This window comes from Watersipora subatra, chromosome 11 (assembly GCF_963576615.1).
Source record: "Watersipora subatra chromosome 11, tzWatSuba1.1, whole genome shotgun sequence".
NCBI lineage: Eukaryota > Metazoa > Bryozoa > Gymnolaemata > Cheilostomatida > Watersiporidae > Watersipora > Watersipora subatra.
Genome location: NC_088718.1, coordinates 45,092,537 through 45,107,191, shown reverse-complemented (window position 1 = coordinate 45,107,191; position 14,655 = coordinate 45,092,537). Strand labels below are relative to the sequence as shown.

Below are 14,655 nucleotides of genomic sequence, written 5' to 3'. Positions count from 1 at the left end.
GTTATTGTTGTATAATCGAGTTAGTGAGCCCCAGGCTGCGCTATTGTCTGAGGTCATGACAGTTACAGGTAGTTACGAAAAGTTAAATGAGAAATTAGCGACTCAGTAGACTGAGTAGAGGGAAGAGTATGAATGCTAGTGGAGGAGAAGACCGGTTCCTTCTTTGCTTCAATCTCATGTGAGTATCATTCCGACAACAACCACCAACCAGCACATGCCAAGAGTCTAAATAGCTGTCATTGATGGTAAGATTAAACAGAGAGGACAAGGGAAACAACTTAAGATAACAGCTCTACAATCATTGATCAACTTTCTGCAGTAAATTTGACCTCTAGATTATTTTTTGTGCGTAAAAAGTTGAATCTGTTTATCTTATCATAGTACACTCGGAGTTGTTGCCCCATGCTAGCAAAAGGTGACAAACTGAAAAGCTATTCCTAGCTAATTTGACTCTCAAGGAACTCTGTGGAAGTTTCAGGTGGTTAAGCTAGCACTTGGTCATGCTGGTCATGCTAGCAGGTACTGATCAAGTATGTATATATATGCTATGGCAACCCTACTGAATATATGCTATGGCTGGCCATTCAACAATTCACAGAGCAATCCAACACTTCTTTATATTTAGAAGTTAGGGCCACGGGCCTCACGCCTCACAACCTATCATCGCTCGGGCTGTCTATTAATAGACCTAGCTAAGAACTCAATGATGTGCTAACCTTCCAGCCAGCCATTTTTATACAGGAAATGTCTAGTGGTAAGAAGGGTGATAAAAGGAGAGGATATTCACCAAACCCTTTTGTCTAATCCCCATGCTTGTGACAATCTTTTTGAAGGAGTATCTAATAGTGTGGTGATAATGTCAGACTTCATCCACCCTTCAGAGAGAATATAACTCTTCGTTTTTGTGGTTATATGAATTCTATGAATTATATGAAGTCTGTGCGTTGCATTGTCAAAAAAGTTTGGATCAAAAAATTGGAAAAACATAAGAAAACAATTAAAATATATTTCTAAATTTCAAAAATAATGAAATTGTAAAAAAGCAAATTTTTAATTGTCTAACGTGTGTTTTAGTATTTTTGGAATACACTGTATTTAAACATCACTGAAGCTAGGAAACCTGTTTTACCCATCCAATATGGTTAGGAAAACATCACTGAAGCTAGGAAACCTGTTTTACCCATCCAGTATGGTTAGGAGAACATCACTGAAGCTAGGAAACATGTTTTACCCATCCAGTGTGGTTAGGAGAACATCACTGAAGCTAGGAAACATGTTTTACCCATCCAGTGTGGTTAGGAGAACATCACTGAAGCTAGGAAACATGTTTTACCCATCCAATATGGTTAGGAGAACGTCACTGAAGCTAGGAAACATGTTTTACCCATCCAGTATGAGTAGGAGAACGTCACTGAAACTAGGAAACATGTTTTACCCATCCAGTATGGGTAGGAGAACATAATTGAATAAAGGATGAAAATAATTTTACAAAAAGTGAACTATAATAACTTTGCTGAAGCAGAACTGAGAAAATATAAAAGTGGTAAACATGATTAATGTAGTTTATCATGTTTAAAACTTTATATTTACCACTCCAAAAACTGGAGTTGCTCTGGTCACAGAGCCTTGTTCAACACGGCCATGTCTCACAAACAACTTGCAACACTGTGCACTCCCTAAATAGCCAACTGAACCTCACAATCTTCACTAACAGTAACTGAACACTTCCCTCTATTTCTATCATCAATTTGTGAGAATCCGCAGCTTTGAGGCCTATATCAGATCTTGCATACACAATTTCCTTAAAAAACAACTTTAGAAAGCAAACAAAGGACACGGAACAGACGTGAAATGCTAGAACCATATCACGTCTCCAGTTCTTGGAACCTGGAGTGCAAACTGTTTTTTAAACATAGTTGCCATATGTGAAAGTTCCCATAAGATAAGCTGACAGAAGAGTTCCTACATGATAACAACAGAAACAAGGTGGCTACTATAAAAGGAGCTGGACACGCTCGTATTGAAACAAAAACAACAATGAAGATCGAATTTTGGACAACTGTATTGACCTTGGCGCTGCCGCTATGGTAAGTATATTTATCTTTAGCATAACAAAATGTTTGTATAAAGACTCTTTCAACTGATATATGGTCGAGATTTGTATATTGTATGTGAATTTCTTGCAGGCAGTTCCCATGTCTGGAGTCCTTGGTAAGTTGTTTAGCATTTGCTGGTGCAACAAGCTTTACCTTTAGGCATTACACGGCTATTTCTCATGTTCATTCTACAAAATAACTGGGTTGATTAATAATTTTTTAATTATTACCATTTGAAGGATTTCATTGTATTCCTTGAAAATTTATATCAATAATTATCAACAAATGCAATAAAATATTATGAACATGCTCGATTATGTAACTAGCGGCTTGATCGAGCCGTTAGCAGATATACCTAAATATAGCATAAATATTAGCGTGTTATACAGTCAATCCTTTAATTACCTGATTATCTGATTTGATATATAATATAATTCCAGCATTTGACATCGAAAATTTTTCAAAACCTTATAGTTTTGTACGTAAAAAAGAAAAGTTATTGTGGAATTCAAAATAAAACCAGTAAAAACCGGTGAGGAATGAATAAAATAAAATAATTTTGTGTAAGTTAGAGCATGTTGAAGGATATTTGAGTAGGTTGGAGTATGTTGGAGTAGGTTGAAGTATATTTGAGTAGGTTGGAGTAGGTTTGAGTAGGTTTGAGTAAGTTAGAGTATGTTGGAAGAAATTAACCAGAATGCAATGCATTGTTATGAAATATTTCTCTAGCGCATGATTGCTGTAAGATGAAATAAACATCAGCATGGAGCCATTTTGCATGTTGAGGTTTGACTGCATGTAACAGCAGTGCAATAAACACTTTTTCACAAAGCTACAGTAGAAGCCTTTTCTCTATGCTTGGGTGTGTGACTCTTAGAAGAGACATTTGTCGACGTCGTGGAACTCCCATCTGTAAAGAGGGAAGAAGGTGGAAGAAAGTATAAATTATGGGCCTTCGATAAAGAAATAGACTTGGACCTACAAAAAACTGAGGGTCTCCTACCAACCAACCTACCGGTGTTTGTCTATGGTGAGGATGAACAAGGCAATCCGACGGTGGATGATTGGACTCACAGGGTATGATATACAAAGTATCCTTCATGAGGAGTAATATTTTAGTGTTTTCTAATAGCTGACAACTTAGTTGCACTTCTTTTTGTCAGACTGCTTGAACCAAAGAGAAAATATTACTATAGCGCACCAGTTATAAAAACATTTTCATGCCAGCATTCATAAGTTCCTGTAAACTAATACCCTGGCAGCATGGTGTGCTATGAGAGGTCATCAGTTATGCCCATAAAGCGCAGATAGTAGGAATGTGTAAAAGTATTCTAAAACACAGTATTTTACACAGTGAATGGTGTGTATTTCTAAATGGTGTATTTCTAAAACACAGTGATAGGGAATGGTATAGGTGAAAGCATGCGAGGTGGTGAAGCTCATTGTCTCTAGTGTGAATCCTGTAGGATGTGTCTTTTTTTCTCAACCTCCAACCATATCTATGGACAGACAGACAGACAGACACGGTTATTATTATAGTAAAGATTAAGGCTTTAGCTCTTTTTATTTTTGCAGACTGACTCCTTTCAGCAACTCTACTCTGACATGAGCAGGGGTGCCTCTATCATGGTAGAAGACATCGAAGGTCAGGCTAAACTGGTGAGTATAACCCACAGTCTAGTACCTAGATACAAGTATGTCTAAGTTTAAATTAGCAAGGAAATAAATTCATCACCAGGAGAGAGCGATTACAGCAATCGCTGACATGTGTATCTTCTAAAAAACTTGATCTATTATATTTGGCTACGACGCGATCCGTACTAGAAAACTGTTTACATTTAAACTGATAGCAAGCTCATGGTATTTACAGAGTGGCTCCTTGGGTGATGGACTCATTATTGAGCCGGTAAGAGACATCACCCTTCCTCCCACAGCTGATAACGACTTCTCTGAAGTACCAGAAATTTCTCGACTGCGCCATGTTGTGTACAGAGTAGCTGACACGCCACAACCAAAAGCAGTGCCAAGACTTGGTATGGTTTTATGTATAACAAGCAAAGCAGACATGTGTGCTGTTGCCCAAGAGAAAGATGCCACTTAGTGTTCTAGTTTTTTATCTATTATTGTCATAATTTTTAAACTAATAAAAAAAATGTAAATAAGATAAAAAAAATCCAACGCATATTTCTGATTTATCTACATTTTCATTAAATTAAGCCAAAAATTAAAAACGTTATTTTTCTGCTGCTTTAAAGTATGGAACAAAAGTAAAATCTTTAGTATTTTGTGGTTTTGTAGATTTTCTGAGCTTTGTGAACATTTTCTGTAAGTTTTAGTCAGATTTCTGTAAAAGAAAAGTATGAATAAACACTTTTTCCTTAGAAATATCAACATTTTGGTTTAAGTATGAATGTTTATATTTCTTTAGGCAAATAAACTTGAAAATATTCTTAACATATTCATGGTTTGACTAAATTTTTTTCTGAAATGTTGGTATAGGTAATAATTTTTAATAATTTTTAAATAATTTTTTGTGCAAAAACATCCCAAGTTCAGGTTAAAAAAGCAAACAAAATAAAACTTCACAAAGTTTACTATGTTGCCTTATAATTATTCTATTTTAGACACTAGAGCGAAAAGAGCAATTCTACCAGAGAAACTATATGTGCCAGTGCAAGTGGTGGTAAGTGTATTCACACTACATTCTGGTTCAGGGAGTACAAGGAAAAAGAAGAGAAAAAATAGTCAAGAGGAAGAGAAAGAAGGAGAGAGGAAAAAAGGGGAGAGAAAGGGGGGGGGGAGAGAGGGAGAGAGAGAGAAGGGGAGAGAGAGGAAAGAAAGGGAAAAGAGAGAGAGAAGGAGCGAGAGAGGGAGAGAAAAGGGAGAGAGAGGGAGTGGAGGAGAGAGGGAGAGAGAGGGAGCAAGAGAGGGAGAGGGGAGAGAGAGGGAGAGAGAGAGGGAGAAAGAAGACTTAATTGATCTAGATAGTGCCTAGGAGTATCCAAGCGCCAGTGTTTTACCCTCATATCTTGATATGTTCATGATACAGTGTATATGTCACACAAGTCATATGCTCATTGACATGTTGTCATATGCTGGTACAAACCGGTATCAAATGTACTTGTATGTCGCATGGGACACATCTTCACCTACTCTAACCATATGGTGGTATTTGTACGTCGACTAGGATTTTATGATGTGCAATATGTAGGTCCATTTTACTTATATGTAGGTCGACTAGACTTTCATGATGTGCAGTATATAGGTCCACTTTACTTATATGTAGGTCGACTATGGGCTATGGATGAAGATGGCAAAAACGGAAGATGAAGTCATTAAATACGTAAAACAGTTCTACAACTCTGTCAACCAGCTGTATGCACCCTTAGCCTGGCCAAGTGTAGCTATCAGCATTTATGGCATTACCATTTGCAAGGTTGGTTCTCTTTTTACCTGCTGCGATTTCTCTCTCAAGCTTCTATTGGCTGTCAATACAGAACTGATTCTGACAGACAATAAAGTAGCCATCAATGTTTACTATGTTTACATGTATGAGCTGCTGACTTAGATTCTATTTGTTTTGTACCTGGACACGATGTAGCGTGTCGTCCATTACTTACTGTATGTAACTCCTTGTATATTATACAAAGCAACAACTTCTGTGATTTTCTTAGTGCACCTCAGGCTATAGATAGTGGTTCTTGTGATCGTGTGATCTTGTGATCAATTGTGTTCTTTGAGAAGATAAAAAATAAAAATAATTAAAATAAATAAGATTATTAATTACAATTTTTTTGAAAATAATTGAAGTAAATTTTGGTCAGCCTTTGATCTTATATTTGAAAAATAATAAGCATATTTATTATTTTAGACATCGAGTGCATGCAACATGATAGAAAGTATAAAAGTGGATTCGCAATCTGTAGATGCCACAAAAGTGCTGTTCAATGTTGCAACATATGCTTATCAGCAGAAGTCTGCAACTGGAACAGACTATGCCATCCTAATGCTCATGACTGAGTGAGTATGCACTATTACAGCGAATGGTAGCACAATTTCCCTGTTGGAAGACCCAGCTAATTATTACATAGCAAATCTTCTTGCTATGAGCTAAGGTTACTTGGATTTTATGTGAACACAAAAGTCATGAAATGCCAAGATGAATTGAAATAATAGTAAATTGTAAGCAAAATCTTTAATTAATTTAGATTATCTTATCTACTTAGATAAATGATTGATAGACTATTGATAGATAATTGTTTAGTTATTGAAAGATTATTGATTAATTATTGATAGATTATTGATTAGTAATTAATAGATTAATGATTGAATAATGGCTGATTGGTCAATGATTGACTATAAAAAAAATTAGGTTTTGAATTTATAGAAGTGAGACTTTAGGGAGCATTCGACCTGCTGTTTTTTAAATTATCAAAATGGCTTTACGCAACCAACAGACTATCTGAGTGATTTTTATCGGAGAGTAGAGGACACTAGCAGGGAGATATTGAATTGGTAGGCAGCTGGACTGGGAGCGAGTAAATTGTCTGGCCCATCTTATAGACTTGCATGTTGCAAGCATTTCACTACAAGAGCTGTTTTTCCTGACAGCTCCTACACTTATCTTAGTTGTTTTTCCTAATGGCTATTGCTTTCCATCTATCACCTAATCTCAAAACCGTATAGCATGAAAATTGATCAGCTAGTTGAATATAACTATTCCTGTAATATGATTGAACATTGCGTTCTCTGTGTGAACAATCCTTGTCAACAAGTTTTGATGCTTTCCATGTTGTAGGTTAGGCCTAGCGAACAACAAATTCTTTTCCTAGATCCAAATATAATGATTAACATTTCGATTGTCTAAATATTCACATATTTAACTAAAACTGTAGCTAGCTGTTGTGATGACGTTGGCATGAGTAGTCTAATTGTATGTATGATGTACTTACAGTTACGACTTGTGCATACCACAGTCAGACGGAAGCTGCCAAGAAGGTACGTAGATGAATAATAGGTGTAAGTATTTGTTCTCTTTAAAGAGACTTGAGTAACACCTGCTATGACACCTGCTATGACACCTGCTATGACACCTGCTATATCACCTGCTATGACACCTACTATGACATCCTCTATAAACGAATAGTATACTAAATATTGTCAGACTAGTTTTTCTTTGTAAAATCAACCTGCTATAAAATTGACACACAACAACCACGATAGCCTACCAATTGCTTCGATTTGTTTTAGCATAGTTTTATAAATTCTACTTCCTTGCAGCTGTTGTGAGTGCATCTCCCGTGGGAGGAGCTTGTGCAAGGTTTCGCAATAGTCAAACAGCAAAGATCGGTGTGTTCGAGGATCATGGAGTTTTCCATGGAGTGAAAATAGCAGTCAAGAGCATTGGCAGGCTGTAAGTAGCCATTATCTGTAGGATGTAAGTAGAACAAAATGTATGTATGTTATTAGATGTACCGGTATCTTATTTTCCTGACTGATATGCATGGGAAGTTATAACAGCACCCGCAACATGCTCTAGGAGCACTGCTACAATCACATTGGTCACGTATACCATTTAGACTTGGAATGTTGGCGGATGGAGACACTGTTGATGCGAGTGAGACACCACAAATAGCAGGTTCTCCGGGAGCTGAGTCATGCTCATATACAGATGGCTACCTAATGGGACAAACTGTGTCTACCAAGACTAATCCAAACAACTTCATCTGGTCGCAGTGCTCGATTGATCAACTGCGCTGGTTCTCTAAGTAAGTGCTGTTTGACTCATTCTTACACCAAGTGCTGAGCCCCATTTTCTATAGGCCTCTCCCATAGGCTTCTCCCATAGGCCCCCCCCCATAGGTCTCTCCTATAGAGGTGGAACGAGACAGGTTTTTTAAGTTCGAGACATGACTCGAGACACTGTCTTGTAAAAATTCGAGACTACTGTGTAACAGACACGAGACAGTAAAATAATGAGCATTTGGTGATGATTTCACTACAAGTACTAGCGTACTTAGTATATATAAAAGTGATAAACCTCTTTTTAAATTGAATTTTCACCTGGTGTAAACGATTTAAATACAACATTTTAATAGTGATATGCATGTAGTTTCTGTAAACAAAAGTAACACAAACAGCTCTAAAATACCGAAGTTATATATTCTAAGAATTTTGAGCTTGATTGATAATAATTATTATAAACATATTGCTTTGTACATGTATATTTTACCATCTATCGAATAGGTCTTACTTTTTAATGTAATGTGTAATGAAACCGATAGCCGTCGCTCTACAAAGAAATACCGCAACTAAAAGAACACACGATCACACTTTCATTCTTATCGTTTCATTAATGTTAAGTGTTGTTTGTGTATTAACTGTAGTAAGTGAATTATATTTAAATTGTACTCGTGAAATTATATGAATTACTGTATACATGTACATGTATATTCTTATATTGAACTAACAATAACGTCATTGTTAACCGAACACGGACTATGGTCGACACGGCCTTTCGTTCGTTTCTCCGTGTCCGGGCAAGTTTTACCCGCAATTGGTAGTATATAAAAGGGGTTGGAATTTTATAAAGGGCATTTGGTGTTTAGACACGATACGATAAAATACAGACATTTTACCCGCAATAGTCTTAGTTTTTAAATTGGATTATCTGAAGGGTAATTAGATACGACCCGATATCTGTTTTAAGGGCACAAAACCGAACTACAATATATTAACAGGGTCGTTGTCCAGACTACATGATTAGACTCGGTGGCCAACATAATCAATAGCAACAGGTAGTAATGGACCGGGTATAACTTTAAAGGCAGTGGCCCGCAATCCATTACCATATATGGAGTTGTTGCTACCGCAAAAAGCCATGTTTTAACAACCGTGTGCAGGCGCTTTAGTTCTATTTCCTGTGTCGAGTTTGGCAATAGTTAAGTCGAGACAAGACCGATACGAGACAGGTCGATACTCGAGATGTCTTGTGTTTCGTTCCACCTCTACTCTCCTATAGGTCTCTCCCACAGGCCTCTCCCATAGGCCTCTCCCACAGGCCTCTCCCATAGGCCTCTACCATAGGCCTCTCCCATATGCCTCTCCCATAGGCCTCTCCCACAGGCCTCTCCCATAAGCCTCTTCCATAGGCCTCTCCCATAGGCCTCTCCCATAGGCCTCATACTTCATAACACTTTCATCATATTTAATTGCGAGTAATCTCAAAAGATTAGCGCTGACTTAATCCAAAAAGAATTCATTTTAATTAGTTGCTGAGTATTGTAAATGCCCTTCTTTATTTTTTATGTTATTCGTTTACTTGTTAGTGACAGTATTTGTTTATACTATCATTTGCATTACTGATTTATATATAACTTTTATTTTTTATCTAATATCAATATTATTAATTTATGTATTTTATCATCGACTTACATCATATCTATATTACGAATTTATTGATTGTTTATAATATTAATGAATATTTGAAAATCTAAATTTGGTTTAAGAGTAACTTAAAAAGTTTGCAAAAACCATCTAGTTAGTTTTGGCATTCATTGATTACATCGAAACAAAGTGGAAAGATTATGATTTGTATAGATTGAGCTACTGGAATCTTACCACCTTCTCGTCAATGACTTTTGCATTTTATAACAAGAGACATTAAAAGTGCAATTAAAATTTTATGCAAATTGTTATCATATAACTTTAGATTATTTCTGAGCCTAGAGTATTGTCAAAACACTCAAAGTGACATTTACATAATCACTTTTCGCGTTATCAACATTCACCTTTCAACATACCATAACATTACTACACACATTCTTGACATATAGGTCATGTCATATGACATATAGGTCGTGTCATATGACATACATGTATAGGTATTGCAGTCGTGATTTGGTATGCTAGTCTACGGTTTGCATTAGTTTTATCGACCTGAGCTTTTGGAGAGAATAGTCAAACTATTTTAAATATATTGTGATCTGTTTGGCTTTTTGTAAGCTAGTAGAGTTGTAATGATTCTAAGGTAGCTCGATACGAACCAGTCTTTGCTTACAGTATATGAATTGCCTCATTTCAGACAGCCACAAGCAGCCTGTCTACATGTGGTGCCTACACCTGGAAAGCATGGTTTGATCAGCAAGCCACCTGGATCTGATATCGGACTTGACAACCAGTGCAAAGTACTCTTTGGCCCAACATCTAAACTACAATGCAGACTACCAGGTACAGCTATTGAACTTCTTGGCACCTTTCCAAAGTGTCATCTAGTTCTCTGAACTGAGTACAGTACTACAATAAAGGCCATAGAACTATCTAGAGATGAGCTCAAAGTAACTGTTCTTAGCTAATACAATACTAAATGTCATGTAAAACAAGGTGTACAAACATCAGTTGTTTTTCATGTAAAATTAAAATAACCATTTGTTTTTATTATTATTTCTATGACTAAGATGCTTCTTTCTGAGTAAACCAATTCCATGGCTTTGTGAGCCTTTGTTTAGTGGTGATAATACTGGATCGTTAGAGACAGATACTTCATTTGAATGCAGCAAACTCTTGAATAAGTTTCCATTTACTCAACATTAAAACTGTTAATGTGAAGTTTGCATGATTTACACAGTATCTTATGAACACTCATGGAGCGAGAGTAAATGTTAGATTTGCAGCAGCCTTCACCGTAGCCTCTGGTATTTGATTGTAAGTAGATAATCTTCTCCATCATTACTACTGACATTACTATTAATAATATTAGTGAAATATTAGAGCTTCCATGTTAATATTCACGTTAACATTCATATTAACATGCACAGTAACATGAATGTTAACATGTAGATTAACATAAATGTTGACATGCACAGTAACATGAATGTTACCAAGCAAATTAACATGATTGTTAACATGCACAATAACATGAATGTTAACACAAAGATTAACATTCATATTAACATGCACAGTGACATTGTAGAAAAAGTTTATTAGTCAATGAAAAAGCAGTATTATAGAATGATGTTACATAATTATCTAGCTAGCCTGATGGAGCCATAGTCATTGGTTTGGCATCTGCAGCCCAGTGACGGTGGTCAGTGTGGCTGCCTTTTAGCTTTCCTGGAGCCCATGCCGAGTCAGGATGGCCTAATCCTAATTTCACTAGCTTTTGTAGGAAGCAGTTAGATATAAATTACTATTGTCAATTATTAAATTGTCAAATTATTGTTGTCAAGTACCATAAGATTATTTACAAGAGATTACAGGTCAGTTGCCTATACTATTTTATTTTATAATGCCATATTATACTAATTCTTGTCACATTTCGATTGATGCTCAGCACTTTTCCTTTCTATCATATGGTAACTTTTCATATTTTACTACATTCATAATTATTGTGCACAACAAGGTGGTATGGAAATAGTACTGACATGTTCATTTAGGTTTCACAGTACTCTATATAAATTGCAACCAGCATAGTAACCTGTGAAACCACTTCACGTATAATCCTATGTGCTGAATAGAGTTAAGAGTTTTCAACAAAACTCTATAAACATTAGTGTTAAGACGTAGGTTAAAATTCATGTTAACATCAGAGTAATGTGAATGTTAATACACATGTTTGTTTGTGAACTACCTGTACATTGAACACCTTGTTAAGTGCCCCACTTCAACAAGGTGCAGTCTTTAGCAGTATTTCGACTAAGAAACTGTAAAACTCTATAGTTTTCAACTTAAATGTCATTAATATTCACTTTATGAAGGTTTCAACAAAGGCAATGATGAGCTCTGTCAAGGCCTGGCCTGCAGTATCTCTCCAACAGCTTGTAGAAGCCAAGGACCTCCAGCAGATGGCAGTTACTGTGGACCACAGAGGGTATCTTGAGTTACTTATGCTGTTCACATCTTGTTGTAGCTCCATCTACTACACACCTCATTGTAGCGCCATCTACTACACACCCTGTTATAATACCATCTACTACACACCCTGTTGTAATACAGCCTACTACACACCCTGTTGTAATACTATCTACTACACACCCTGTTGTAGCACTATCTACTGAACACCATGTTGTAGCACCATCTACTACACACCCTGTTGTAGCACCATCTACTACACAACCTGTTGTAACACTATCTACTACACACCCTGTTGTAACACTATCTACTCCACACCCTGTAGTAATACCGTCTACTACACACCCTGTTGTAATACAATCTACTACACACCCTGCTGTAACATCATCTACTACACATCCTGTAGTAATACCATCTACTATACACCATGTTGTAGCACCATCTACTACACACCCGATTGTAATACCATCTGCTACACAGCCTGTTGTAATACTATCTACTACACACCCTGTTGTAGCACTATCTACTGAACACCATGTTGTTGCACCATCTACTACACACCCGGTTGTAATACCCTCTACTACACAACCTGTTGTAACACCATCTATTGTACTTTTGTAGCATTGTCTCCAAGGGAAATGTGTCTGTAACCCAAATGCTCCTCTACCTACAGCAGTTCCAAAAGATCCATGTGAGTTTTGTATATTATATTTACATGTAGGTCGATGGAGGCTTCGGCAGCCGCACGCATCCAGCCTAAAAAACTTATTAAGCAATGCTAGCAAAATCAAACACATCACTGAAAATTTTTTCCTGCTCAGCTCACATATAAACATTTCGAACACAGAATATGTTGAGTGTATGACAAACTGTATAAAGGTAATACCTACCCTTAGTGTACTTTAACAGAGTCTATGAACAGTATTCAAGGACAGCTTGAGCTAACTACTCATGGTTATATCTGGAAGACTGACACAAGGTGCAAAGAATGCGCCTGTATTGGAGTTCTATCCAATAATATTGTTGGTTTATCGAACACTTTGATACCACTATTCTGATAGGTTAGTCAAGATAACTGAATTTTTTCAAATTCAGGAACTTGAATTTTTAATGGAAATGGTTAAACACTTCGTTAAAAAATAATATGAGCAGTGTTAACAATTAAGGTAAACATGGAGTTAAAAATTTAAATATATATTATTAATATAATTAATAATGCATGATTAATAAATATTTAATATTATAACAAATATATATAATTATTAACATAATTGTGTCATAATATTAATCCAAGTATATTATATTGCAATAAGCTAGATGCAGTGAGATATATTGTCTAAGTGCAACTTACAGCCTGCCAAGGAGACCACACCTGGCTCTTGATCAATGGCAAGACATGTGAGGAGTTGCTGAGTGAAGCTGATGCTTTGACCCGATACTGCAATGCTGAACCTATCAGAGACAACTGTTGCGAGGTAGGGCAACTGCCCACTTAAGAGTCTAAATTCATAACTCAACTCACTTTATGAGTGCACCGAGGCTAGAATAGCAAACTTTGTTTACATCCTGTCAAATGAACTCACTACTTGTTCTGTTTATAGTCAGTTTCTAAATACTGCAAGGCGGATCCAATCACCTGTGACGGACAGGCAGTAGTAACCCAAAAACCAACGCCTCCAGACCAAATCTTCACCATCGCTCCAACCACAACAAAGAGACCATACACAGAGCCCACTGATATAGCATGTGGTAAGTCTAGCCTTAGGGTCTGTTCAAGTAGCATTTGACGGTGAGAGAGGGCAACTCATCTCGAATAATTGGGGTATAAAATAAGAGGTTATGATATACCAGTTTATTTGAATTGTATTCTTAACAGCTAACATGGATTAGGGGCAGCGGTTACAGATATTCTTCGTTTCAAATTATTTACACTTTTCATCGAGTACTCTCTACTGCTGATTAATCCATCACCTAAACAAAACATAATAACACTTTTATAGAAATCAGCAGTGGCTAACAGAGGTGAATGCATACTGGTGGGATACAGAAATTTTCACCGCACTAAATATTTCACAGGGATAAGCTTCAGGCAGTTGTCTTCTTTTGTATTTTTTCTCATGTCTGACCAAACTAGGTGAAGATGTTTTAGTTTTCTATTAGCCACTTGCATGCATGTAATGGTATCAGTTTCACTACCTATGAACCTCTGATGAATATAGTAGTTTCTCATCTAAATGCATTTAGGCAAGTCATGCATCGACAACAAGCAAGTGAAAATTGACAGCAAAGATTGCTCAACGCTGCTGAGAACAAGTGATGACAAAAAACGACTGTGTGACAACCCCGTTGTTATCAAATACTGCTGCGCTACAAGGAGAAATGTATGCAAGGGTTTTCATTGGATAACTCCAAGTAAGTCAGGAGCTTGTTTGCAGCATCTAACTTTTACATACTGAAATAGTGAGCACAACATCTGCTACATGTATTCTGTACGCAGGTTGTGATGACTCATGCCAAGACAACCCTAGGACAACTATAAATAGCAAGCAGTGTGTACAGTTACTGGAAGGCAAACAGAACCAGGAGAGCTATTGCGAGGAAGACCTCACTAAGCAGCATTGCTGCGCCACGCGTTGGAAAGTCTGCCCTCCGTACTCCCCCTTTGGAAAGTAAAACCACCGCTACAATAAAGTTGTGCGGGCATGAGACG

General features: G+C 36.8%; 2 protein-coding genes across 2 annotated transcripts in view; both read left to right on the top strand.

The window, feature by feature from the left end:
• The window catches only part of LOC137408130 (A disintegrin and metalloproteinase with thrombospondin motifs like), a 54,386-nt gene that overhangs the window by 39,606 nt on the left and 125 nt on the right, over positions 1–14,655 (top strand). The window lies entirely within an intron of this gene.
• LOC137408126 (A disintegrin and metalloproteinase with thrombospondin motifs like) lies at positions 1,139–14,618 on the top strand. The gene is made up of 18 exons (XM_068094514.1): positions 1,139–1,345; positions 2,187–2,211; positions 2,974–3,173; positions 3,672–3,755; positions 3,967–4,129; positions 4,721–4,779; positions 5,383–5,532; positions 5,968–6,116; positions 7,051–7,094; positions 7,377–7,509; positions 7,676–7,864; positions 10,180–10,325; positions 11,852–11,964; positions 12,567–12,636; positions 13,299–13,420; positions 13,547–13,694; positions 14,190–14,357; positions 14,443–14,618. The coding sequence occupies exons 1-18, from the start codon at positions 1,139–1,141 to the stop codon at positions 14,616–14,618; spliced, it is 2,346 nt and encodes a 781-aa protein (XP_067950615.1).

Bases quoted from the DNA above. Each gene is read 5' to 3' on its own strand.
- LOC137408126 (XM_068094514.1), top strand. From the start codon at position 1,139: ATGGTTAGGAAAACATCACTGAAGCTAGGAAACCTGTTTTACCCATCC. The intron at 4,130-4,720 runs GTATGGTTTTAT...ATTCTATTTTAG, and splicing joins AAAAGCAGTGCCAAGACTTG to ACACTAGAGCGAAAAGAGCA. The intron at 7,865-10,179 runs GTAAGTGCTGTT...GCCTCATTTCAG, and splicing joins CAACTGCGCTGGTTCTCTAA to ACAGCCACAAGCAGCCTGTC.